A 27,364-nucleotide genomic window follows, 5' to 3' on the forward strand; every position below is an offset into this window, starting at 1 on the left:
TGTGGGCTTCCCAGAGAAGAGAGAGAATTTTACTGGTCTGTAAAATTAACTGGTGCGGCAAGGGGAAGCACTAGCATCAGCACCTACCAGCTGGGCTAGAGGTGGCTTGTATTGGGATGGCTCTACACGCCTCCCAGGACCCCTGCGATTAAGACCACTGCTGATGGTGCAACAGCTTACCCTGCTCCCCGCACTGTGGGAGACTGCAGTCGTGGTGTCCTGGCTGATGGAAGAGGGATAGTGAAAAGATCCTGCTGTGGGGAAATACAGGCATTGATGTCCAGGAGGCATGGCATCCCTAGGGCTGGGGTACATAGGGGCTGGAGGCTGCTTGCACGATGTGTGCGTGGCAAGACTGGAGACTCCCCGGCACACAGCCCCACTGCTCGAGGGTCTGCAGCAACCGCCTTCCCTCTCTGCACACCGAGTATCTCCATCACTTCTTTCCTTCTGTCACTGTTGTTTTAGCTTTTTTCTCTGTTGCAGCAGCAAATCTGAATTAGGGATATTTGCACGTTGCTGTTACAGACCCTCTTTGCAGTCTGTAGTAGGATGTTACCATTTGCCCTTAACTCAGAAAGGCAACAGACTTTGACAGAAAATTTGCAGAGTTATGATGGTTTTGTGTCATCCCTTCCAGTAGAGCAGCCCCACAGTCAAATTGTCTTGGGACAGAAAGAGGGGTTTCAGCAGAGGAAGCCAGAGGGGTGATTTTCTTCCCCATGTTGGCAAAAGCCTCGATCGCTCCATAATAGCAAAAATCCCCAACAGTTTTTTAACTGGGGATCCACCCAATCTTATGACCTTTCTGTAAAGCTAAATGAAACCCCTTTCCCCAAGAAGAGATAGGCAGACCCCACTCATATTCCCTGCAGGCTTCTTGACACAACTACATGTCCTAATATTCCTCCTGTTAATCTTATATATGTGCTGATACTTCTTTCTTCTGGACTACAACCAGGGAGGGAGGTGTATGTTGTATATAGGACATATCGAGATGTGTCCTATATAGTAGCATGTACAAAGAGCCAGTGAAATAAAGGTGTTGGCTGACCATTTTTTAAAGATCACACCTGTTCCTTCACAGACTTTCTTTTGGAGGCCATTATTGTATTTGAAAAAGGTGGCAGTGATGAGATAATGATACATCTTTCACTTCTCACTTGGCAATGTTTACCTTTGATGACAACAGGTATCAGCTGCAGCTAAATATGGTGTAACTGCAAGGCATGACTGGTACAAACTGTCCAGCACAGCTTCAGAAGCTATTGTTTGGCCTGCTTTGCTGTTTTTAGCTAACCTGCTCATTCCTGGCTCATCTTCACCTGCTGTAGACATCTGTTGTCACCATCAGGAAATTTCCTGGGGAAAACCTCTCTGTGGGCTGTTTAAATAAGACATCAAGCAGTCATTTCTGCATACACTCTTCTGCAACTACTCCTTGCCCTTAGCAGTTCTTCCAGTGTGCTGCTGCTCCCACCATGCCCACAAGGCTCCGAGATTCCTCCGGCAGCCCCAGCCCCACTTCACATTCATCTCGCATTCACTGCAGCATCACCCACTGGTGGCTCCCAAAAGACATTCCTGGTTCATCAGCACTCATTTCTGGGGTTCCTCTCTTCTTTCAGCTGTCCTTTCTACCAGGAGGGGACCTTCAGAGCCGTGTTCCTAGGGGTAGGGCAGCAGGAGGTAGCTGAAGACAAGGGCATTTGAAAAACTATCAGTTGAGCCCCAAATGCCTGGATGATAATCCCTTTGGTGCACCCTCAAGACCCACAGAAAAACTAGGAAACAGAGACAAAGGATGGGAACGGTCTGGGACTTGTGGTGGGTTGTTCAGTCCTGTGTCGAGAAGGAGGGAAAGCTCTGTATGTGTAACTTCAATTTGCTAGCTCTCCATGGGGTTACTGCTGATGACAGGGGTGAAATGCCAGGAATTGTTTCAGAGAGAACAGTATGAAAGCCTCAGAGGAAATGCTGTGCTGTGTCTTAGACACAAGGAGGAAGGTCACAGCAAATTCTCTTGCTTTTCCCTAAATACGAGGGCTTTTGCTATTCCACCTTCACACAGGCTACCACAGGGTGAGCTCTACCAGGGGAAGAGACATCAGAGAGGGAGCATGGCAAGGGCAGCCTTGGTACATAGCAAGGGAGGGGACTAAAAAAAGGGATAGGACAGGAATAAGACTGACCTTCAGTCCTGCATTTCCAATGCACTTGGTTCAGCAAAATATTTCCTTTTGTTGCCCAGGATGTTCTCTGCATCAGCTGATACCCACGTCTAACCTTTATACCTCTGCTCGTGCCTTCACAGTTTATAGTACCTGTGTTACAGTACCTCTGGGATACCTTAAGGTATAAAAGGTATTTTCCAGGGATGAAGCTGCTGGTGGTCCTCTTAAATATTTTATGTGATCTCTGGCTGTATTGGTCAGGGGGAGATGGTTTGTTGATATGGTGGCTGGAGGAAAAAGAAGACGCTGTTTGGGATTAATAGGCTAGGTAGCAAGAATGTGATGGCTGGGAAGAAAAGGGGGAGACACCTCTACCTCTGGAAAGATTTCCAAGGTATAAGAATTAACTGGAGCACACATGTAAATACCTGGAGGCCCATTAGTTTTGCCTAGGTCTTGCCAGAGAAGAACGTCTGTGTTGCATCAAGCCAATCGTCCCTCTGTCCTGGCAGTCTGTCTCCATCTGTGGCCATGAGAGCTTGCTTGCAGAAAAGTAAGGACAGGAGAAGGATGTATGGCACCCACCCATCAAATATTCCCCCAACCTCCTGTTCTCTTAAGCTTTTCTTCTTTTCTTTCCACTGCAGCTGTGTGTACATCCTCACAGTGCAGAGTTGGGGGCTAGTCCCTACCCCAGCAGGAACAGCGACCGTGTGGGATTCCTATCTCCTGGTCACTTTTGAGACCCAACTCTATGCTTTTTGCTTCTTCCTCCCTATAGGGCACATGGCCCAGATGCTATGATCCTCGTGGATGGGCAGCCTCGACAAGCCAAAGGGGAGCTAGGGCTATCCCAGATGCTCCACATCGCTAGCCAGATCGCCTCTGGAATGGTGTACCTTGCCTCCCAGCACTTTGTCCATAGAGACCTGGCCACCAGGAACTGCTTGGTCGGAGCCAACCTGCTGGTGAAGATTGGAGACTTTGGGATGTCCAGAGATGTCTACAGCACTGATTACTACAGGGTAAGGCAGCTCCAGCGGCAGTCTGATGCTCAGAGCAAAGGGAGACTAGGAAATGTTACAGTAAATCAGTTTTCGCAGCTCTTGGGCTCACTTGCTTGGTATTCCCTCACTGAAACATGCACACAGATGTCAATCAGGCATCCCTGAATCACTGTCCTCGCTCCTTTTCAGTCCTGGGCATGCCTGTAGCTCAGACATCCATGCAGATGCCTACACATAGAGCTCTCTGTGATACCCCAGCACACAGTCACATGCTTTGGGATGGCTCTGAAGTCATCTTATTCTTATTTCTTTCCTATTTTTCCCCCTCTTTTTTGAAGACATTGATAAATTAAAGGTAATCCAAAGAGATGACAGAGACTAAGGGCTGTGACCTCTTGTGTTAGATTAAAGAAACTTAATACAGAGACCTAGAGAAAAGGCAACTTAAAGACTGACTGATAAGTGCATAAAATATGGAAGAGGAAATAATAGGCAATTTAGGATCGACCTCAAAACACTTTTTTTGCAGCAGGGTCATCATTTAGACAATGGAATAATTTGCCAGGGGTAGGTTGCTGAGTGCCTGTCATTAAAAGAAGTTCAGGAAGCAGCTAGATAAAAATGCCTGGGTTTAGTGCAGAGGCTAATCTTGCACTTGTCTCTGGGGATGGACTCAGTGAGTCCGGAATGCCTTTCCAGCTTTTTCTTCTGTGATTTGTGCTCGCACTGTTCCCTTGTCTTGCATAGTCCCTTTGTACCTGTCTGCACTGCCCTGTCTGCCCGGGATGGCAACCTCTCTGGGGTGACAGTGTGTCTCTTACCCTTCCTCGGCTACAGGAGAAGCTGTGATGTGCAGAGTTTGAAGCGCACTGGAGTAAGCATTTGTCACTGGGACATCCACCAGCAAGGGAGAGCTTTTCAGACTAAGGAGTAGTGATTTCTAGCCTGGTGCTTGGAGTAAGGCTGGTTTATTTGTGGTTACAACATGGATGTTTGGCTCTGAGGATGATTTCTATCAGCTCCCTGGGAAAGGGTTGATCTATGGTCTTGATCTGATTCAGAAGGTTTTCTTTGTGTGATAGGCAGTTGCCAAGTAGAGTTAATTTGATTGGTGAGGAAAAAAAAGGTGATCAGATTTCTGCTGAGTTGTATCAGCTTTCCAAGCGCAAGACATTGGCTTATCGCCGAGTTTAATTACCAGCGAGGGAACCAATCTTCCCTGTGCAGCACAAAAGCCCATGTTGGGAAAAGGTCTGGTCCAGTGGCTGGGCAGTGATGAGGGAAGAGAGGTGTCTAAAGTCTCGTCACTTCTGAAACTTCAGGAAGGAGCGAGTAGGGAAGAGAGGACCCAGAGGAGGATGAGAAGCAGCCCGTGTGATTACCCACATTCTTGCCTGATTCTTTCCTTCAGCTGTGATAGAACTACCCCAACCACAGTCTGTCACATGGCTTGAGGCAACCCCAGCCAAGCTGGTATTCCTGCAGCACCGAGAGCTCTCCCTGCAAGGGGAGAATTTGCTGCTATTGCCACGTGAAGGCTGGGGGAGACCCCAAAAAGTGAGGATTGAGATCTCCATAGGCCAGTTCACTGTTGTGGCATTTTATGTCGTCTTCGTGGTGGTGTCCTTTAGACCTCATCCTGTCTGTGCCAAATGCTTTGCCGAGGATTGCTCCATGCTATCTTATGCAGTGTCATAGGGCTTTTTAGTGGGCTTTGCTAACATAATTGCTGTGCATGACCAAAGCAATAACTAGTTATCACCTGTTCACCAGAGCAAGAGCTGAGCCTCAGACCAGCACATCATTTTGTTCTTAGCTGATTTTCCTTTCTCTCTTTTCAGTGACTTTTGGTACTTTTAAAACTTTTGACCAGTAAGCCCATGCTCTGCATGCATAGAGACCTTTTCTCTGTTACTGTCCAAAGAGGGGTCCTAGCAAAATAAGGTTCTGATTGCCTATGTTTACAATGGTGGCATGAGGAACAGAGGGTTTATGTGATTTGCTCAAGGCCAAAGCAGGATTTGGTGTCAGAGCCGGGATTCATATCGAGGCCATGTATTCCCCCCAGCAGAAACCAGAACTCCAAGGGCCAAGTGTCCCTCATCCCTCCTGAAGCCATAGCCCAACCACACTGCCCCCAACATATGAGAAGAACCCAGATAGGTTAATTTCTCAGTATCCTCTGCTAATCACTACCTTGTGGAGCAGGAGAGCACAAGGAGCTGGTCTCATTATTCACCCTTTTGGTGCACTCGTAGTTACGTGACAGTCTCTGTCCTCCCCATCCACCACTAGCACATACCTGTCCTCTCCTCCCCTTTGTGCAGCACCACTACATTCATTCTCTGCAAGAACTGGTGTGAGCATTGCTGTTTGCAGACTGGGAAAGCTCTTTGGTTTCTGTGTAACAACCTGCACTTGTAAATCCCCTGTGAACAAGAGTAGTCAACACTTTGAACAGAAACCTGCTTGTGCCACGAACAAAGCCACATGGTGGGGCTCATGGGAATTGGCTGTATTAGACTTGTCTTTAACTCTGCTAAGAAGCAGCATTAACTTTCTCCTGCAAATGTCATTGAGAAAAACAATTTGGTTTCACAACAGTTATGCATTTGTGCTGTCTTCTGTGTAGTTTTGATTCCTAATATGAAAACTGGCTCTTTAAAGCTCCTGAGATAATCCTTTCAAGTTCATGGGCCCATCACAAATCCACCAAGATACCCCAAGTGACAGCTTTTGAATGGATACAGATAGAGAGCAAATGATTTCAAGTGTGAGAACCAAAGTGCTCCTGGGTCTCACCTATGGAAGGTGGAGATGAGGCTGAAGAGATGAACTTTTGAAATTCTTTGGTGCTGTTCCCGGTCACATCTACAACCTGCCTGGTAAAATTCCCCAGCCCAGTTCTCGGTGTTTGTGCTCAGCAGCTCTCCCCTGTCGACAGCCTGCCATTCCTATCAGTGGGACCTGGAGCAAAGTTCCATTTCAGCTGGTTTCTAGAAAATATTTCTTGGTGTGTCCAAGCTGCAGCCCGGGAAGAATACTGTAATTTGTCATTTGCTGGGAAGATTCCATCTCAAAGCCGGCACAAAGTGACAGGTCTGGAGCTCTCTGCAAGCAGACTCACTTCAGTCCCTATGTTCACTCCTGCCCAGGCCCCACAAGCATGGATAACTGGGCACATGAGTATGGGAGTGTGTTCCAGGCTGAGCATTAGCTCCTAGCCATTTCCTTTCTTTCCCATTTTTAATCTTTTCAAACAATGAAATAACACCATCTGGCTCCTGCATTTGTGGGATGCAAAAGTGCTTTAACAAAGTTGAACTGCTTAATTTCCTGTTACACATTTGGATACAGAAAACAAACATTTGCGTAACAAAAGCAGTAGAGAGGCTTGTTTCCCCTCTCGGAAAGGCTCTCCATGTTCTGCCTGAAGACAGATTGTCCTTTTCCTTGTGCATCACAGAGGGATCCCTTCAGCTGGTGCCTTTAAACCTTCTTTCAACAAGACAGGATGGAGAGAAGATGGTTGTGGAGGTGGGGAGAGGTGAAACAGCATCTGATTAGAAGGCAGACGAAAGTGGAGGGACTCGGGAGAAGGGGAGAAGTAGCCCAGCATCTGTGTGAAGAGTAAAGGCGGGGATGCTGAAGAAGCATTTCTGTGATGTGTTGTGTAATGTGCTGTGCAATCTTTGGTGTGGGTCTCTGTGGGAAGGAATATATACATATTGGAGAGAAAAGATTTGGGCGGATTTCATTTTCCTTGTTGTTTTCTTTAAAAAAATGTGTGAGTAGGTGATTTTTTTAGGCATGACTCAGGGCTGTGACAGCAGGTGGTGGGACGCTGCGGGTCAGGGGCGTTGTGCCTCAGCCAAGCTGAGTGTGGCATGGAGATTGGAGCACGTCAGGCACATGGAGCCTGCCCAGTGTGCCCAGGGAGATGGAGCTGTCATGGCTGGGGGGGAGTTTGTCTGGAGCTGAGGGCTTCACTGGGGCTGGGCTTAGGACCCCTGGCTGCTCCCTCAGCCAGAAGACTGGGGTCTGATTGCTCCCAGAGCCCTTCTGTGGCTCTGAACTCGCCTGTGCTCCAGTAAAATCCAGATAGTTTTCTTTTCTCGCCCCAGAGTGTGTAATTCAGTTCCAAAACAAAATCCTGTGGCAGCTGCCTAGGGAAAGGGCAGTATTTCTTCATCTTTAGTAGAGAACACAGTCTTAAATCGTAGACAACAGTCCTTAATAACTTCTGAGGTAATGTCCTGACAGGGGTGGGACATCAGCAGTGAAGACACATGTCAGGCAGAGGAAGGATTTATGTAGGCATTAAACCTCATTAAGACATCCTTCTGTCTAGGTCTCCTGTGTCCTACCCTTCTGGCATCCTGCCCCAAATCCTGGGCCAGGCTTGAAACCTCTAGGGGATTTAGCTCCATCCGTTCCCAGAGGTCTGTGCTGGGTGTACCTCTGGTCACAGCTGGCCACAGTTCATCACGCAGAGGACACCTGCTTGTCAAAAAAAAGACACATGCAGGATTTGCAAAGGGCTCTGAAAATAGGTTTCTATTTCTAGCAACACAGAGCTAAACATAATAACAAAAAAAGCTCCCTGCTTCTGCGTCCTCACCACTCTGGAACATTGTTTGGATTTGGGAGAGGCAAGGTTTGCAGGAAGAAGTAATATCTTTTATTAGAACATGCGATATTGTTGGAAGGGGAAAAAGAGTGAATTTTAAACACATGAGCCCTCTCTGAGCTTTTTGTTTGTTTGTTTGTTTTTTCCCTTCAGTAGTATCAGTTGGTTTAATAAAAGATTAATATCTCTTCCTATGAACCTTGCCTCTCACATTCTTAGACCATCAGAACCAGAACAACATTTCTGCTATGACTTTGGCCTTAGGTCAGCGTTCTTTAAAAAGCCTAGGATCCTTCTGGCAGACAGCTCCTCCTCTGAAGCACGAAGGTTTACTGTAAGCATTGTCTTTCTCTGAAATGGCTAGTGAAACACCCATATTGTTTATAATTTTCAGTACCAATTGTCAGGTTGCTTTCTGATGACCATCTCCCATCTAGACCATCTCTTACTTCAGTTCTTCTCCTCTGGTGTTCAAAATTGTTTTCTTTCTCCTGGGTACAGTCAGTTATTTTTCCAGTTTCCGCACAAGTAATAGATCACTGAGGTTTAGGAGCTGCCTGGGTCGTGCTCCTCTGGAGGTTCATTCCGCATGGTAGATAACACTGATAGACAAGCCTCACGTTGAAAGTAGATCTAGTCTGACCCACGCTGTCCTCAATAGAGGGTCCCTAAATGATGACACCATCGCTCAACAGTGCTCTGCTCCCATCAGCTTTGAACACTCCGCAGAGGTTCAGCTGAACTCTCCCACCAGCATTTTTTGTGCGTCCTTGCTAGAAGTCCTTAATGCCTGTGTGTGTCCTTCAGCCGTACAACACCCTCTCGTGTCCCCTGACGCTTTCTCTCTGGCTTTGCTGTCCATCTCGTGCAGCATGTTCACAGCACGGGAGATCAGTCCTCGCAGGGGATTGCCCTGTTAGCTCCAGGAAGGAGCCCTGCCATGAATGTGCTGGAGAGTGCACCATTGCCTAGAAAAGGGAATGCCAACTGGGAGGAAGGGAGGAAAACTCTCTCGGAATTTTTATCTGGGATGCGATACTGACTCGCTTTGGGGTGAGGGAAAACAGGTACTCTCAGGTTTCACTGTAGACCTGGTGTACGCTGGCAGGAGCAGCCAGCTTGGACAGACAGCGAGCCAGGCTACACACTGCTCAGCTCCGCTTCACTGTCGATGGGTGGGGGGAGGTGAGCTCAGGCCCTGGCCATGGTGACTGTTGTGTGGGGTCTTGTGTAGATGGTACGTGTGTGCCATGTTCAGCTTCAGTACCGTTTCCAGCACCGAAGTGCTGTGCAGATGCTAAGCAGCTGAGCATTGCCTTCTGCCTCTTCTACCCCTTCTCTGAGGTGAAAAATATGATGTGCTACTCTCTCTCCATCCTTTCTGCTTGGGTGTTGGGAAGGTTTCATTTCTGTAAATGTATGTTGCACTAAGGAAAGGACTTGGAAGTGAAACGTACTTTAATTTTCTCCTGTACTAAGTGGGATCCTGAAGAACATGCCTTGCTCTGTCGTGCCTATGTAAGTGAGGGTAGAAAAGTCTCATAGTGACCTGAAGACCTCTAGTACTGATACAGATGAGCAAACCAGGCAGAGTCATAGTCTTGCTACGTGCAGGAGCTGTTGAAAGTATGGCGTACCCTTCTCAGCATGTTTACTCCATGTGTCTTATCATCCCAACCCCTGATTCGTTATTTCTTTCCTTGTTTTCATTGCCATCGTTCCCCCTGGATGACACCTGTATGGCCCATCACGTGGGGACAGTTCATGCCATGCTGCCTCACAACTGCTCTGATGGGTGGTTTGGGGCAAAAGAACCAATTTCCCTCTAACTCGCAGTAGGGCTGGAAACAGGGGAGGCGATGGAACCGCTCACTGTGGGTGCGTGGGTTAAGTGTCTCTGTGCCGTCCTGGTGTGTCCTGCGTGCAGAAAAAGTCAGTGTGATACTGAATGTGCTGGTCTTTGATATCACTGTGGTTCCTATAAAAATCTCTGCAAATTGAATTCGCGGCACAGTTCCTTATCTCCTGAAAGGAAGATGTAACAGCATCATCTTGTGTTTTCACCAGATATTTTTCCTTGACGCTTCCCCATTTCTACACTGAGGGAAAAACAAATGTTGAGTCTTTTTTTTTCCCCTTCCTCCTGTTTGAAACATTAAGAGCCCTTCACACAAAGCAGCTCAAGTGCAGAGGAATTAATTGGGGAAATTAGGTTGTGTTGTATTTCTGGCATTTTCTCAGAAATGGTAATTGCCCTAATTCTCCACCCTGACAAGACCTCCACCCGCACCCTGTTTCCTCCCTCCCCTTTTCCTTGCTGTCTACCTGTCTTTCTCCTGCTTGAGTTGCTGTTTTCATGCTGTTGCCATTTATTTCATTTCAGTAATGAGAGGGATGTGGCAGGTGAAGAGCTCTCACAATCGGGTGACATCTTCTTTGAAGCACAGGCACAAAGAGCAGTTTGTTTTGGGGAAATAAAAACTCCCTGCTATGATACTTGACCTCCACACTCACCTCTTCTCCTGCTCAGGATATGTTGCTGCTGCACCGCAAGTCATTTGGCTCAGACTTTTTTTAATATAGTCTCGATATTCACCCAAACACTGACCTCCATGCTTAACCCCTCTCTGCTCCCCCCAAATCCTCATACGCTTACTGAGAGCTCATCAAACTTACGATCTTTCAATCAAAGCTCAGCCTCATTCCCAGACCTTTGAATTGAGGCTTTTGTTTTCTCCCAACCATTGGTCTGAGTTCCGGAGAGCTGGGAGTTCAAAACCTTTCAGTTTAGCTTCCTGATGGTTTTTAACTCCTGACCTTCTATTTGCAGATGTCATAGATTTAACCAAATAGGGAGGAATTGTTAGTTTTCTAGTATTTCCTGACCAAAAATAAGGTTCAGATCCAATGGAGATGCTACAGTGGGTAGTAAAATGGTGGGACTCCTTGTCGCAGGACATGGTAGGTGCCAACAGCTGAGATGGGATGAAAAAGGGATTGAGCAGAATTGTAGAAGCAAAGTAATCTCTCCAAGGCTATCAAACACAGAATACGTCCCCAGTTTCAGGAAATCCCTGTGCCACTGACTGTTGAGGACTGGAAGATGCTGTGGGACACGTGCTTTGGGCTGTTCTGTTTCCATACTCTCCCCTGTGCATCTCTGACTGAGGTCAGGGTCCTAGCTGAGTGGACTTTGGCTGCTCTTACAAGGCTGATCTCTGCTTTACTCAAAGCTGGGGAGAGTACTGGGAGTAACCAGTCTGGACCCGGCTGAGGAGTAGTGACACCATCTCCAGAAAGTCAGTGATTCAGTTCAGAAACCTGTGATCGTTTCTCAGTGTAGCCAAACTGCCCAAGCCTGTTCTCCACTGCTGTGAAAACTTGAGACAGCAAGGTTTCTGCAGGGTTTTCAGGAGCCTTTTCCTTAAAAAAAATTCCCTTCCCTTAAGTTTAACTAGGGAGAGCAGGAGTCTTCCATTTTCAGTGTTCCCTGGGTCTAGTCAATAGATTCAGACAGGGTGATTCCTACCCATCTTTGAATAGTTTTTCCCCCCTTGACTGTGAAACTGTTTTGTTTCCCTGTTGTCCAAGTGTGGTTCCCAAAGACCTGTGAGAGGCTGCCTGCATGCCATGTGCTCCCTTCCTCCCACCGTCCTTACCCTGAAAGCTGTGAGATACATGGAAAAGAGCACAGTGCCTAGTTTTGAGCCAGAAAGACTCTCCCATGGTGGAGATCCATCCAAAACATGTTCCTCTGTGGTGTCACCAGCAGCAAGGAAGGATTTTGTATAGGACAGGCCAGAGGTTCCCAGGTTTTTTCAAGGTAGCCTGATTTAAACTGTACCCAGAGCAGAAGAATGTGGAAGACCATATGCTAGCAAGCTTCATTATTCTAGCCCCAGGTTGACCAGAAACAGTGTGTGTGTGCCTGAGCATATGGAAGAGAACCATTCATGCTTTGGGAAGAGCACTGCCACTTACAGTCAGGGACACTTTGATGTGTGAAACCCTCTCCTCTCACCTTCCGTACACTGTTGGATCCATTTCTCCTCCACGTCGCAGCCAGCCAGCAGCCTCCTCTTGCCTTCCCACCTGCAGGACCATGATCTCAGCTCTTCTTTACCATGGGGGGCAGCCATGAGATCACACACCGGTCAGGAAATGTGGGGAGCAGCTCCAAACCTCAATATGATCAGCGAAAGAATTGGGAGCAGAAAAGTTACAAGCCAGTGTAGTGGGAGCATGGATAAATTATGGCTTGGCCTGCTTTTTTTTTTTTTCTCCTAATATTTGGAATGGAGTAATGACTTTTTCAGTGAGAGGGCTAGACTTGAAGGTTTCCCCCAGTGTGAACAGCCTTTTGGCAAGACAAACTGAAGACTTTCCTAGAAAAATTAAGATGCAAATATCTCCGTTGTCCTCCTTAATTAAGATGTTTGCATGGAGATAAACCATCACCTTTCTTTTTTTCTCCTGATTCCTGCATGGTCAGAGTTTCTACAGACTTTCCCCTCCTGATCCCCTCCTGTTTCATAGTCCTGCCTCTTGGGCCGCCACAGCGAGCTCCTTCTCCACGCCAGCTGGATGGAGAAAGCCCCTGTTTGCAAGCAGCTGTCTTTAATAAACAGGGTGTTTAGGGCTAGGCTGTCAAAGAGAGCGTGTTCAATGTATAATCAAGGGGCAATGATGCACAAAATTGCACACACACACAAAATAGGAATCTTTTCTCGGTGTGTGTTGAGCTTTGAACGCTTAAGTGATTCCACCTCTCTCTTCCCCATCCAATTACGTGGGCAACACACGGTAAGATCACCAAAGGAATTAGTGAGGGAAATCTTTACACTGCCTAATCCATAGTGTTGTGCTCAGTACAAGGCATGTCCCCTTCTCTGGCTTCAGCTGTGTTCTCATTTGCCCTCTGAAAACACAAATTCACCTTCTTGCTCTTTGGGCTGTGGTGACCAAGAGGAAGACCAGCAGCAGGTCTGTTGGAAATTTGTTTGTAGTTATAGTTTCTTCCTTGCATTAAAAAAAAAAAACAAAAAAAAAAAAAACAAAAAAAAAAAACCCACCAAAAACCAACCCTACAGCCCTGCCAAAACCATGTTTCAGGTTTGTAAAGAGGATTCCTGTGCAGGCCAGAAAGACCTTTCATCTCTTTCAATTGTATGGCCTTACAGAAATGGCCAGCAACCTTATAAGCAAAGACACTGGATGATAATTTTTCTGAGCATTACTGAGGCAAGACGCCAGATTTTATGGGCCACTAGACTGATCCAATATAGCAAATCCTGTGTTCCACTGTGGATTCTGAGACCAAATTATCAATTAATGTGAAGCATTAAAAAATCCAAATCCCTTTTAGTTCCCTGCAGTCATTAGTGACAAGATACAATATCTATGGCTCAAATGCTTTGCCAGCATCCCCTGGCAGCAAGGCAGAAACTCCACTCCTATTTTTTCCAATACATACAAGGAAAACATATGAGATCAGTGGATTGTACAGTCAGATTCGGCTGCCTCTTCATATTTACTTAGATGGAGGAATAAATCAGGTTTGGGTTACTCTCTTAGTTATTTGTTATTGGAATAAATGCATGGTAATAGATCTGACAGAGGAAGATGTTTCCCTTTTAGCTCTGTGTTTGAGGTAGAATTTGCTTTGTTCTGCACTATATTATATTGATGTTTTTTTTTCCACTGCTGGATGACTTCATTTGCTCTGCTTCTTTCCAATGTCCATACCTCTGCCACAGCTGGCTTTAGGATGCAGCTTTATGCGATAGATCTCTCCTTTCTGTCTCCCTAACTGTAACATTGTCATGCAGAGGCAATTTAAACAACCATCATGAAACAATTTTCTAAGCCTTCCCCCCACCCATTTCCTACCTCAATTTTTTGGGAAGGGAGGTGAGTCAGTCATTTGCGGGGCAATTCCCCAAGCAGAATGAGCTGTCAGCTACATTTAGCAGCTCGATTTTCACCTCTGGTGCTGGGTGGGAAGGCGCCCAGGGTGATGACTAGCTGGACACACCCTCAGGCCATATTTTTGGTATTCCTGGGGCAGCTGTCAGCCTGAGCTCCTAAGTAGCACAGCCAGAAGTCTCCCCCTAAACCACCATGCTTGCCTACTGCCCTTTCCTCTTGGGATTGTGTCTCCATTTTTTTTCCCAGTGGGAACACAATACCTTCCTAGAAAGTCAGTGGGCCTTATGGTCATCATTCACTCTTAATTTGCATGCTGAGATCCCTACCCCTACTCCTCCCTCCCATTCCCCAAATCTTTCCTACTTGGATATACAGGAAAACTTTAGTGCTGTTATTTTCTGCTCCATCATTTTGCTTCCCTTGTCCCTTCCTAAGGTTGAGTTCTGCAAGCTCTGGCAGATTGGTGGGAGATCAGCAGCTGTGGGATGAGGATTTTTTTCTTCCTCCCCCAACTTGTGCCCTTAACTCTGGCTAACCTGAGCTTGCTTGAGTACCAGGCTTGACCCATCAAGCCTGGGTCTTGTTCCACTGGCAGTGGCAGATGGGTCCCTGCACCGTGCCCAGGAGGGCTGGCGATGGGCAAGGAGGAGGATGCTTGAGTACCAGATGCAGAGGAACTGCTCAAGCCTCCTAAAATTTTTCCTGTCTGGAGAGGGGCTCTGGATTCCCCAAGGGTTGTGGCTTCTCAGGTGAAGGTGAAGTTTCAGGAGGCCAGGCCACCAGTTCCCAGCACCAGTGCTCACCCCTCACTCTCCCTCCACACTGGTGCAGGTGATGCTGTGGGGTGCAAGTTGGTGACCAGGGCTAGGGGGCATCACCTTGCAGCAAGTGTTGTGCAGTGTTGGGATGTTGCAGCCAGTGAAAGACTTACGGTTCAGTTAAAGACATACCCTTTCCCTTCTTGTCCCCTTGCTTCATCCCCTCCATCCCTCCCTCCCTCTCTCACCCTTCCCTTCTCTTTTGTTTGTCTCCTTCCCTTGTTTTCACCCATTCACTGTCAGGAAGGGCCGCGTCCGAAGGGCCAGTTCAGCGCAGCGTGGCAGCGACAGAGACTGGCACCGCAAGACTTACGGTTCAGTTAAAGACATACCCTTTCCCTTCTTGTCCCCTTGCTTCATCCCCTCCATCCCTCCCTCCCTCTCTCACCCTTCCCTTCTCTTTTGTTTGTCTCCTTCCCTTGTTTTCACCCATTCACTGTCAGGAAGGGCCGCGTCCGAAGGGCCAGTTCAGCGCAGCGTGGCAGCGACAGAGACTGGCACCGCCGGAGTGGATCTCGACCCCTGGGGCAGCTGGAAGCGGGAGACTGGTGCTGCTTGAGCATGAAGTGACACGTGGGGTTGAGCGGCTTCGGGATTAGGTCGGGTCTAGTGCGTTTGGCAGCAGAGGGGCTCTCGTGTGTGGTGGGAACTGCACATGTTTGTACTATAGCAACTCTCTGGGGCATGTCTGTACGGTGACATAACATGGCATGAATGCAAAAGTCCTCGGTGCAATCTTCCTCTGGGGGTGTTCAGGCTGTGTCTGCACTAGTGGACAGCGTGGATTGTCCTCCGGCTCTGATGGCAGCAAGCACAGCATGGGTTGTCTCCATGCAGCTAAACTGCTCCGTGTCTCCAAGCAGGGTGGCATTTGCACTGCTCACTGGGGACTGTCCCTGACTTATGTTGTCGTCTCAACAGTTGTTTGGACTCTGCCAAATTGTCAGGAACTAAAACCAGACCATTTGAACAATCGGGCTGTCACGTGCCAGCCCTGACACTTTTTGTTTGCTAGTCTAGACACAGCCTCGGTGTCTGACTGGTTGGGTGCTTGCGGCTGTGATTAAGTGGAGGACAGCCTTCACCGCCCTCTGCTCCTCCCATTCCTCACCCAATGGAGCACAGTGAGAGATCCGTGTGGGTTCAACGTTCTGGCAGTGCAAAGGAGTTTGGGTTTGCCAAGGTGGTGGCTGATGGGAGCCGTGCGAGGCAGCTGAGGGCTGGTAACACCCCTGTTCGCCCTGCCCTCCCTCCCACAGAGGCCGGACCTTGTCCCAGTTGTGCTCACTGCATGCTGGCACCTCTGTGTAGGTATGCTCAGCCTCGAGGGTCCCCAGCTGTCGCAGCATCCCAGAAGCCACCGCCAGCAAGCTGCAAGGCTACTGGAGGTGAGCTGCAGCAGCCTGTGAGAGGGGCAAACATTGAACTTGACTCTCCTGTGAGGTTTTGCTGCTGGCACACAAGGAAGTGCTCTGTTGATTCAGAAAGTTGGGGACCCTTTGCTTGAGTCTGTTTTGGAAGTGGATCGAGCTCATCCACCCAAATCTACTGTCTGTGCAGAGCAGTTATGACCCCTTGTAAGTTAAGGCAGGAAAGTGATGGCTTCCACACTTCTTAATAGCTTCCCTGTGACAGCAAGCCTGGAGAGATGGGCAAAAATATTTGCAAATTATCTGTGACTGGGAAAAATTATTGAGGTCCAATTACCCAAACCTCCCTGTGCCATTGCTAGGTGAGGTGTATGCTCCTGGCCAGGTGATGAAGGACTAGCTGTCCCACCGCCCAGCCTCCTCCCAGCGTCACCACCACTCCTGCCTGGGGATCAAGCGAATGCCTAGGCAGCGTTAAGCAGCTGAGTGGATCTCGCAAAACCCTCCTGGGATCCCTGAGGGACCAGGGCTCTGGCAGTTCCTGACCGTTGCCAGAGTCGCATGGGAGTGTGAGTTTAGACATCGTTGGTTTTACAGGAGATATGTCAGCGGATATGAAGATGTGCCACCAAAAGGTGATTTTGTTACGTTTATGCCTTTCTGAGCCAAAATTGAATTGTGGGGTGTTGATGGGAATTTAGTTCTAAGCACTGATGTAATTTTGTATCCTCAGCCCTGAAGGCAGTTTTTAAAAAATTATTTTCCCCTGTGCCCTGACACTATTTTTTTGCCTTTCAATCATGTCCTTATGACAGAACAAATACTGGGGTTGACCTTTGCAATGTGACATAATAATATGTGACTTCTTTATAGCTCTTTTCATCCAGAATGCTTGGCACACTATGAATCTGCTCCTGTAACCGCTTACCACTGGGCTTAGCACTCACTGCTCGGAGCAATCCCTGGGGAAGCCCGAGGAGCTTTCACACACAGAAGTGCTATACCTGGTATTATTTGCAGGATCAGGCCCTGGAGGAATGTAGTCCTTGTCTGTGCATAGCTGCATTTTGGAGAGAGAAGGCCTTGCCCTCTTGTTTATGACTTTTATTCACTATCAGAGTGCCATGCCCAGCACTAACGTGACAGACGCCCCTTGGCTTGAATGTCATGGTAGGTAATGCTTGATATTTACAGATATCATTTACAATCCTGTTGCTTCTTTTTGTTATCTTTTTTTTCCCAGTCCTGAAAGCCTGCTAATTAATAAACTCCCTTAGCTTATGCTGCACCATTTGATCCTCCAGAAATCACAGCATTTTAACTTATTAGCAAGTAGGAATTAAAGTATTACAACTACTCAGGGGGAAAAAGGAATATAACCACTTTCCCTGTGCATCCCTTATGAAACAACCTTGCACTGTGCCCTCAGAAACCCCAAGCTCAGCTCCCTTGGCTTGACAGAGGACAGGAATCCAAAACCAGTGAATGCTTGGGCTGAAAACCACTTTCTGCTCTGCTATTTCTGTTGTGAAAGGGAAAGCCCAGTTAGGTATGGGGAGAAGAACAAGAGTCCAGCAGTGAGATCCCATTCTTGGGCTAGGTTGCAGGTCCATCCATGCTACTGAGGTCATCTGTCACCACAGGAAATTCAGTTAGTCCTTCTGTGCCTCAGTTTCCCATTGTTAAAATGTGATCCCAGCTCATCTTCATCGAGGAGATTGATGTGAGAAAAAGATTGTAAGAGGCACAGTCATTATGGTGTTGGGAGACAGGTAAGTACAGTAGAAATACTTAGGGAACATGTGAGCTGAGACATTTGTGGTACTGGTTCCAGGACGGTGAATTTTAGAAATCCTCAGTAGTTGGAAAATGTAAAGAGAGAATTAGGTAGGATCCTTCCACCTACCTCTGCTTGGTATGTTCAGGATGGGCAGAGCCAGGAGAGAGACCTGCTCCACCTTCTTGGTGATGGGAAATGGTTAAGTCTGGGGCTGGAAACCCACTAGCCATCAACAGGTATCCACATGCTTGACTGTTGTTTGCCATCAGTAGAGCACTGTATCCCCCCCGCCCTTAAAAAAATAAATTCATTAGGAGTAGAGAGGGCTGGAAGGGATTCCCTGGATCATCAAATCCAATCCCCTGTTGCATCAATCACATCAGATTTATCCTTTCCATAATCAAGTACCACTATTAAATGTGCTCCTAAGGGAAGACAGTCCCAGCATCTCATTGCTTTAACTTGTAGATGTTTCTAATTCCCAGTCTATGCTTAGTCATGGCCCGTTTGTTAAACAGCAGGTACCTGGCACAGAAGCAAGAAATTTAACACAGTTTTCTTAAAATAACTTCGCAGAAATCCTATCCACAAAAAAATGCTGGGGTTGCAAAAGGGAACATGCAAGGTCAGGTAATGATAATGGGGAGGCCCGAGCTCACACTTGCCTCTGCCTTGTAGTACAGACTTTGCATAATCATCTGCTGTTAATCTTGCATGATCCAGTTGAGGTACAAGGCAAAAGTACTCAGAGAACAAAGGAACTTCTTTGCTATTCTTCTCCCTAATATTCATTGTGTAACCCTCTGTCTCTTCTGCCAGGTATACTAACCCTGAGCTAAACATTTGACTATTTTTCCCTTTCTTGGCAGGCTTTTCCATGCCATTTATTTCTTTACTCTACAAGCCATTACCTGCACAGCATCTTTGAGAAATCAGTGAGTTGCATTGCCCCATTTTACAGGGTAGGAAACGAAGCACAGAACTATCAGCCGTATCAACCCATAGAGCTGCAAGGGCAACTTTTCCAAGATGCTCCTGCTTTATTCACAACAGGCTCATTCACTCCAAACCATTCAATTGCTCCCCAGCCAGAGGAAAGCAGCCTACGTTGCATGCCATGGAAATGATGGGATGTTCCAGACCCGACTTCCTTGTTTTACGGTCTTGTCCAGTTAGTTAATCAGTGTACGATGAATGAGGGGCAGAAAGAATTAGATAGGCACATCTGCAAAACCACTCTCTTACCCATCACAGCACACATTAGTTGTGATCGAGACCATTGAGGGCAATGGCACACATAGAATCATAGAAAGGTTTGGGTTGTAAGGGCCCTTAAACCCCATCCAGTTCCAACCCCCTGCCATGGGCAGGGACACCTTCCACTAGACCAGGTTGCTCCAAGCCTCATCCAGCCTGGCCTTGAACACTTCCAGGGATGGGGCATCCACAGCTTCTCTGGGCAACCTGTTCCAGTGCCTCCCCACCCTCTCCGGGAAGAATTTCTTCCTGATATCTAATCTAAATCTCCCTGCTATCAATTTAAACCTGTTACCCCTTGTCCTATCACTACAAGCCCTTTTTCTCTCAGCCTGTCTTCAGAGCCGTACACACTTGGATCTGGTCACTGCCACACAGCATAACCAGGCAGAGTGACTAAGGGGAAGGGCTCACTTGACAAAAACAGGCTTGCAACTAGGACGCTGCAATCCCATGTTTGCTTATTTAACTTGGCAGGTATTCAAGTGAAACAGGCACGGAGGGAAGGTGTCAGAGCTGATCTCGGTACCAGCGTGTGGGAATTTGACTTTCTATTTCAGTGCTGTTTGGAAGAGAAATGCACTCAGAACTTCCCCCACCCCCCTGCTTTTTTTTAAGCACTATTTAAATGTCATGAGAATCATACAGTGCCCACCTTAATGTTCCTAACAAATTAAAATATTTTATTAGTCTATAATCTGAAAATCATTACCGTGGTTACTACAAAAACCCGAAGCGCTCTAGAGGGAATGATGTCAGCAGGTCTAAAATGTATGCAAATATATTTTGTTGCCATAAAGGTACCAGGGGTCAGGCAGGCAGCCCCCAGTCCCAGGTGACAGGCTGTTGGTGTGGGAGGGAGCGCGGTGCATCTCACGGCAGGGAGGAGGGAGAAAGCGGATCTCTCAGCTGGTTTTCCTGGAGTTTTGCAGAGGAAATGGCTGGGGCTGTGCCTGGCTGGTGTGGATGGCTGCAGAAGAAAGCGTTGGTATCATTCCCACGCAGCTCCCTCATGGTGAGGGTAAGGAAGCGCTCCAGGCGGCTCACCCTCATCTCAGATGAGCTGCTCTGAACCTCTGGCCCCATCCTGCTAACGCAGACAGAGCGGATGCCTGTTCCTCCCCTGCATCCACATGCCCCTCATGCCCCCTTCCTCCTGCAGATGACTGGACGAGTCTCTCTGAACAAACAATGCCTAACACAGGGCAGGCAGGAGACAACCACATCCAGCTCTGAGAAGGCAGCCCATACCCACTGCCCCAGGGACCTGGCACCCAGAGAGTCTGGGTGACAAAGTGGCCCCTGCTTTGGCCAGATGCTCCCAGATTGGTGGCTCTGAGCCAGTCCCCTGCCCTGTGCAGAGCCAGTGGGCTCCTGCTCGCTACTCCTCGCTGTCCTGGGCAAGTGTCAAGTGGTTCAAAGATTAATTACTGTTTAACCGGCTGTATTTCCATCTCTGCAGAAGGCTGCAGTGGAGAAGACAGAAGTACTGGGATAATTTACCCTGGTATTACACAGCAGATTACCCTGTACTTACAAGGTCACCAGTTACCATGTAATTAGACCTCCAACGCAGGGAAGTCCGCAATAGGTTTCCAAACCACTCTTCTTCCCAGTGTCAGAGAAGCAGAGGGATGGCAGCAAAGTGCAAACTGAAACCTCATTAGGTGCATTTAAAGCTGTTAAATGGTTTAAAATTCAAGCTGGGGGAGGTGGCAATGAAAGGGCAGCAAGGCCACCTGTACCTGTCAGTGAGAGGGAAGAAAAAAGATCAGAGCAGTTTGTCTAGGAAATGCAGGGAAGCCAAAACAGAAAGGAGGGCTTTGAGGGAGCTGTGTGTCAGGCGGCTGGGGGCTGAATCACAGCAACAGCTGCTGCTCTTCAAGCTTCATCAGGGAGACCTTTGCCAGTGGTCGAGGACTGCTGAGCCATAGAGCTGCACAGTCACCGGGTCTTGCCCCATGGGAAGATGTCTGTAGGGCCATGTGGGATGCTGCAGCAGTCAGGGCAAGAGGTGGGTAGCAGGACAGCCTACCTGTGCCTGATGCTTCCCTGCCTCTGGCTCCAGATTGCTCTCCTCCGTTTTTCACACACCCCCAAATCAAATACCTGCTCATGGAGCATTTTGAAGAGTGATAAATGCCTTTGATTATCAAGCACAAATTCCAGTAGCAGCCCATCGCACCTCTCGGGTGGCTAATAAAGCACTGAGCCAGTTCTGATCAATATACAGCAGTATTGCTGTAAAGTGAGATTGTGCCCGCCCCAGACCATGTTGCACTTCGTCTTTATAAACCCTGTCCTCTTCGAAGCACACACAGTCCCTTGTGGGGTGGCAGCTCCCCAGCAAGCCTGTGGCTTTCCGCGTGCCAGCGAAACAAATGCTCTTCTGGTGCCATTCATGGAAAGAACCCAAGTCAAAGAGCAAAGTGTGTGCCTCTACGGCAATCATTATTTAAAATACTCTTATTACACGGTCACATGTCCCTGACTCAGCCCCACAAAGAGCATCCATAAGGTTGACAGCTTCTGGGGAGGGGCAGCAGAAGCAAAGACAGTGTAAAGTGATTGATTGCTGGGGATAAAAACAGCTGTATGTAGTTTGTCTAAAGAATGACCAAAGTGGGAAAATGTGTTACCTGATTGCAAATATTTACAAAGTTGTGAGCTTGAAGGTTAGGAAACATTCAGAGGAGTATATAGAGGTTAACACAGGGATAACCCGGTGAGGATGAGGCTGGGGAAAAAATCAGTGTGGTAAGTAGGTGTTTTCCATCATGATTTGTTTGTGATTTCATCAGGGAAGGCTGTGGATTGCCCACTGGGATATATATGGATTGGCACCCGTCAATCCCTTAGCAAATCCTTTAGAGCCCTCTGTCATGAAGGAAAGAAGGCAGAATGAAATTTAATAGAGGGTTTTTTTCAGCTCTGTTCTGTAGGCTGTTTCATACACAAACATGCGTGTCATTGCCTGTGCATGCTGCATACACATACCTAACGCTCTTGGACTAGAGCAGCTTATCCAGAGGCAGTGAAACCAGCCAAGGCTTTAAACCCAGCATTTGTAGTCATGTTTCTCCTTGAAGTAAATGCTCTAGCAATGACATAATTGAGGACTGTCCTGTCTGCTCAGCATATGTCTGAAGGGGTCATTCATCCTACCAGACACTGCAGAACATTAGCGGTTTCCTTAGACTCACTTTCTCCTTCCGTCCTTCCTCTTGTGGCTAACCCTAATGGAGAGCTGGTGGCTAGAGATTCCTCTATGAAAACTTGCCTTGTTCGGAGAGCTGTCTAGAAGCAGTTCTATATTAGGGCAAAAACAGTCAGATGTGTCCTACCAGGTGCTGGGTTTGTTAAATGGTCCCAGCGGGGCTCACTGGGGTGGAGCGGCTGGCTGGCTGCAGGAAGGGGAGCAGAAGGCAACTAGTGATATCTGTGATGGCCACTTACTGCTCCAGGGCTCTAATGGCATCTGGGAACCAGGTTCCTGTGTTTGTGGGTTTGCTTATTTATTTACGCTCCTGGCTAAATAAAGTAGGGAGGAAGAATTTTAACACAGTGGTTAAAATGCATGGGACTCCAGCAACTCTGTCCTACACAAGGGCATCTGGAAAACTTGATAAAGAATGGAGGAAACTTCAATGCACAGAAAGTAGCAGGTGGAAAAATCATGCTTGATTCCTTCAAGCATTCCTTCACACCTGCACCTGGTCTAGTGGAAGGTGTCCCTGCCCATGGCAGGGGGGTTGGAACTAGATGATCTTTAAGGTCCCTTCTAACCCAAACCATTCTGTGATTCTATGATTCAAATATTCAAATTTGTCTTGTTTTCCAGCAAAATCCTGCAGACAAACCCCAGCATCACTTTCTGCATGTGCCAATGTTTTGACTGTTGCTGGTTTTAGCTCTGTCACTTCCCAGGGCAGCTGTGCTCAGGTGGGTGCAATCAGTCTCTTCTCCTGCGCCTGTCCATCTTCGGCTGTTGTCACCATCTGCAGCCTCTCCTCTGCGTGCCACACCACCTTTTGGCAGGGATGCTTCAGGCAGGCATGGGAAGGGCATGTCCAGGGCAACCTCCCCTGTTTTAGGTCTCAGGAAGTTTAGCCATTAGCATCATATATTCAGTGTGTCTCTGCAGTAGCCTAACTGATGGGTGGGGGCGGGGGTTGCCCCTGCCGTGAAATGCAGCTCTCCATTCAGCAGTGCCAGAGCTGGCACAGCTTTCCCACTGGCACTGATGAGTTTAATCACATCATTAGTAGGTGTGACACTGCAGCCTCCGATTATGAGCTCTTTATTTTAACACGGCTTGCAACGTGTTTGTCTGAGATGCCATCTGTGCCTTCATTGCTTTCATTAGGAGAGAAAGCATATGCATCTTCTGAAGTTGTTCTGTATTTCTGTGTTGTTCCCCTGCTGAGAAACCACTGTTCAACTAGAGGGTGAGAACTCGTACCTGAAGGAAAGCACCATCACCCAAAATGCTTAAACAGGCCAAATAAACCATTAAGAAGTGCACTACTGGGAACCGTCCTCAATTGGCCTACAGGAAACTGTCTAGAAGGAACAATCCAGCTTTTTTATTGCTGAAAGTTTTTCATCTTGGTAAAGCACTAAGGCCCCATCCTCTAAAGTACTGTAAGTTTTCACAAAGCAAGGAGCAGATTTCCTATTTTAAGGAGACTTGATTATTTTTTTTGTTGTTGTACCTCCACACCATGATTGTGCATAAAAGTCTCTGGGTTGCCTGCCCAGTTTTTATATACAAAAGATACTATGAAGGTTTGTGGGCGCAGCGCTGAGCATCTAACCTTCCCCCTTAAAACCTCCATACTATATATTTCTATAGCTGCCCCTTGATCAACCAATGGGCAATGTGCTCGCTGCTACTTAACCAGATTCACAAATCACAAACCAGGCAGGAGCTGCCAGATCACAGTCCAGCTGCACATAAAGGGGCTGCTTCTGTAGGGAGTTCCCATGCCCTGCGCTGTATTCAGTTTCTGTCTGTACCCTGCCAAGCCTGTGCTCAGTGAATCTTGACATTAGCAAGAAATGGATTTCCAAACAATGTAGCCTAATGAATTTTGAATATTATTATGATTAATGCCAAGGCAGTTGAACTGATTATCCAGCATCCAGAAGTTAAGTAATGGAGCCTTATCTAAATCATGTATAGTCGTCAGTCAGGAATGGCTCTGGCTGCGGACAAAGATGGAGCATTATAGGTTACCCAGAAGGGAGTCACTGTTAGGACAGAGACACGATGGAAGGAGAGATTATGAGATACCAATCTGAAAGCATTTTAGCATAGTGATCACACACGCAAGGGTTTTATTGGTCCTATTTCCTAAGCTGCATTTCTCAGGCCATTTTGAGACTTTGCTTTTATATGGCCAGGTTAAGATTTATTGGGCAAATCTTCCTACTTACCAAAGGCAGAAACTGAGCTCATTTTCATTCTCCGCATCGCCAAAAGAGCAGAAACCTGATGGACGCATTTCTTGCATCATGATGGTTTAACTTAGCCTCTATCTGATTAGCTTTTGAGCTATTAAACACTTCTTGTAGTATTACCAGCTCGCTGCAAAATGATAATGCAGATCAGTCATGGACAATTTCTGTTGGCACATGCAGTCTTTGCAGATTACAGATCCTCTTTGAAGTTGGAACCAGCTGGCAGCTGTGCTGTTTCATGGCTATTGCATGCCTGTGAGCAGGCCTGTCCTAAAAATTGGGGTGTGGTGCAAGGGTCTCCAGCCTAATGGAGACAAATTGGTAAATCCATACAGTGCCTGACAAACTCTCCAAGGGCTGTAGTTTGATCAGGTTTAGTGGCCTCCCCAGCCTCTGCTGTTATCTGGGCAGTGACCAGGAGAAAGGTGGCTTCATTGGTAGCTTTTGAACAGCCCAGATGTGGTGCCCGTTCTGGGGCTGTGAGGACGAGACTGCAGAGGACATCATCTGTATGCACAGCTGCCCAGTGCCAACCCACAGCCAAGCAGTGGGACTCCTGGGAAGCCACTGGCTCTCCCACCAGTGAATCCTTCCGCAGTGGTACCACTTACCTCTGATGTCTGAGATCCTAGTGTGGGGGTCTTGTAGTTCTGGGCCACAAGAAGCTTTCAGTCGGTGGGTGAAGGGATCAGGAGGCTGGTCACCTCTTCACCTGCTTTAGCAGCAACTGTTAGGGGTTTAGGACCGGTTGGTGGCCTCGCTGACCTCTTTACTAGGTGCTTTTCCACGTACAGCTCTTCTGATCCTACGTCTCCCCAGCTGAATGAGGCATGACTTGGGTTTCTCACAGTTTATGTCGCAGTGTTGGAGATCATGGCTTCTGGAGCTTTTACTTATATGCAAACGAGAGGCTGGCCTTTTTTCCTGAGCAGGTTGTTTTGCAGTCCTTTCCTAGCAATGGGTGCTGCAGCTTTGAGTTCTGGGAAGGAAAGGGGAGGGGTGAACTGCGGTAAGGAGCACAGCAAATAGATTATTGGCAAACATAATTAAAAATATATGTGCGATTACTCCTCTGTTTCCCTTTTCTTAACAATCCTCTGCATTACCTCTGGCATTTTTAGATGGCAGATAATATAACTGAGAGGACTCTTGGGTACAAGCAGCTCTTAGACCAGCAGTGATTTATCTCAGGCCGTTTTGAGGTAGCAGAATTTACCTCTAGCTACAGCCACCCCTCTATGTCTGCCCCCCCTCATTTGCATAAGTAATTGGCAGCTTGTTAATGGCTCATTAGGAATGCTGAAAACGGTGGGATTAACCCACGCTCAGTGGAGTAGAGATGAGGGAAAGGGGGAGAAAGGCCGCTGTCCCTGCTTGCAAATTACACCGCTTGATTCAACATGATTCAGAATTACAGGTCATAAAGCAACTAGATTGTTAAATGAAGTAAGGAAAAACAATGTCAATGGTAGGCTTTATTTTTAGACTCATGTTTAAACACAGTATGTGCATCTGGGGGAAACAAACAGTCCCTTGCCAAACAATCCTACCGACAGCAGGAAGGTCTTACCCCCTTCTCAGTTTCGCATTAACCCTGCCTGGTCAGTCTTTTCTGCTCCTGAGCAAGCCCATCTGGCTCCTTACATCACCTCCTGACAGGGACATTTGGTTCCTTTCCCCTTGCTTTCTCTGGATAAATCCAACCCTCTCCCCTCTGGCAGCAGGTGATCTGCATCTCCCCTGCTCTGGGCAAAGCTGGGACACCCACCACAGCTGCATTCAAGTAGGAGAAACAGCTACAGGTTGCTTTGTTCCTTCCGTTAATCTCCAAAACCCCTCTGTGATCCCTCACAAATTGCTGTGAGATGTCCTGTATCACCGGCATGGAGGGCAGCAGCAAGCTCCATGCTGCGGCACTGCCAGAGCCTGCAACGGAGACAACACTGAAGTGCAGAGAGCGAGGATTAGGAGAGGATCAGATCTGCTATTCCCAGAAAGTGGAGTAGACGTGGAGTGCTGCATGGCAAGGGCACAAGAAATCAAGTGAGTCAAAATGTTGCTTTTTTTCTTTTGTCATTGACTGGGTTTAAGCTCACGTTCAGCATTTGGCCTTGACAGCAGGTCCAGCAAAGGGGCAAGACCTGAAGGCAGGGACTCTCTATGCTGAGAGTTTGCAGTGACAGCTTTTGAACCCCCTGTAAGAGGCTCAGTCTGGGGGTGGTACAGCCATAACATGTGATGCTTTTCAGTCAGGAGTACACCTTGGGGATTTTTTTGAGGCCAGAGTAATTCTGGCAATGGTGCGGGCTCAGATACAGCTAGCACCCTTCTTTCTGGATAAGCTGAAAGGAAATTTCAGATAAAGTACTTGGGAAGCTCATCCAGTATTAACTTGACTTAAATTCAGCTACTTCTGATGTAAACTACTTGGTACTTAAGAGCCTAGTAAGGTGACAGTTAAAACTATGAAGTGCAGGTCAGCTAATGTTCAGCAAAGCTCAGCTCTGTCTGGCCTGTCAGACTTAATCCCTCTGCTTTGCAAAAGGTACCCAGGAATCTGTCAGGAATCAGACAAAATACTGGCATATCTGATAAAGAAATATCTCTCCGTGCTGGAGGATCCAGCACAAAAGGCAGGGAAGGAGTGTCTCCTCCTGGAGCCATGAGCACATACTTCCCCTTGCCCCCCTCCCAGAAGCCATCTTCCCATGCCCCATCCTGATCTGACAAACTTCGACTCACAGTTTTGTTTGGTGTTTGTTTTTCTCCAAGAGCTCCACTTAGCCAAACAGAGAACCTTCTCCTACTTCTTCCTTGCATTGCTTTTTTTTTCCCCTGTCCTTGTGTCCTCTCGAGTGACCCAACCACCTGTGGCTCTTACTCATACAAGACTGTCCAGAACTGCTGAATAACACATCCTGCCCGCAGCAGGAACTA

At 47.6% G+C, this 27,364-nt stretch overlaps 1 protein-coding gene across 1 annotated transcript in view; it reads left to right on the forward strand.

Annotated features, from left to right (window-relative positions):
- The window catches only part of NTRK3 (neurotrophic tyrosine kinase, receptor, type 3), a 179,200-nt gene that overhangs the window by 143,055 nt on the left and 8,781 nt on the right, over positions 1-27,364 (forward strand). The window contains exon 14 of the mRNA XM_010152408.1: positions 2,956-3,199. Coding sequence (XP_010150710.1) covers positions 2,956-3,199 — 244 coding nt within the window. The remainder of the gene's footprint in view (positions 1-2,955; positions 3,200-27,364) is intronic.

Source organism: Eurypyga helias, unplaced genomic scaffold (assembly GCF_000690775.1).
Source record: "Eurypyga helias isolate BGI_N326 unplaced genomic scaffold, ASM69077v1 scaffold11570, whole genome shotgun sequence".
Lineage (NCBI taxonomy): Eukaryota > Metazoa > Chordata > Aves > Eurypygiformes > Eurypygidae > Eurypyga > Eurypyga helias.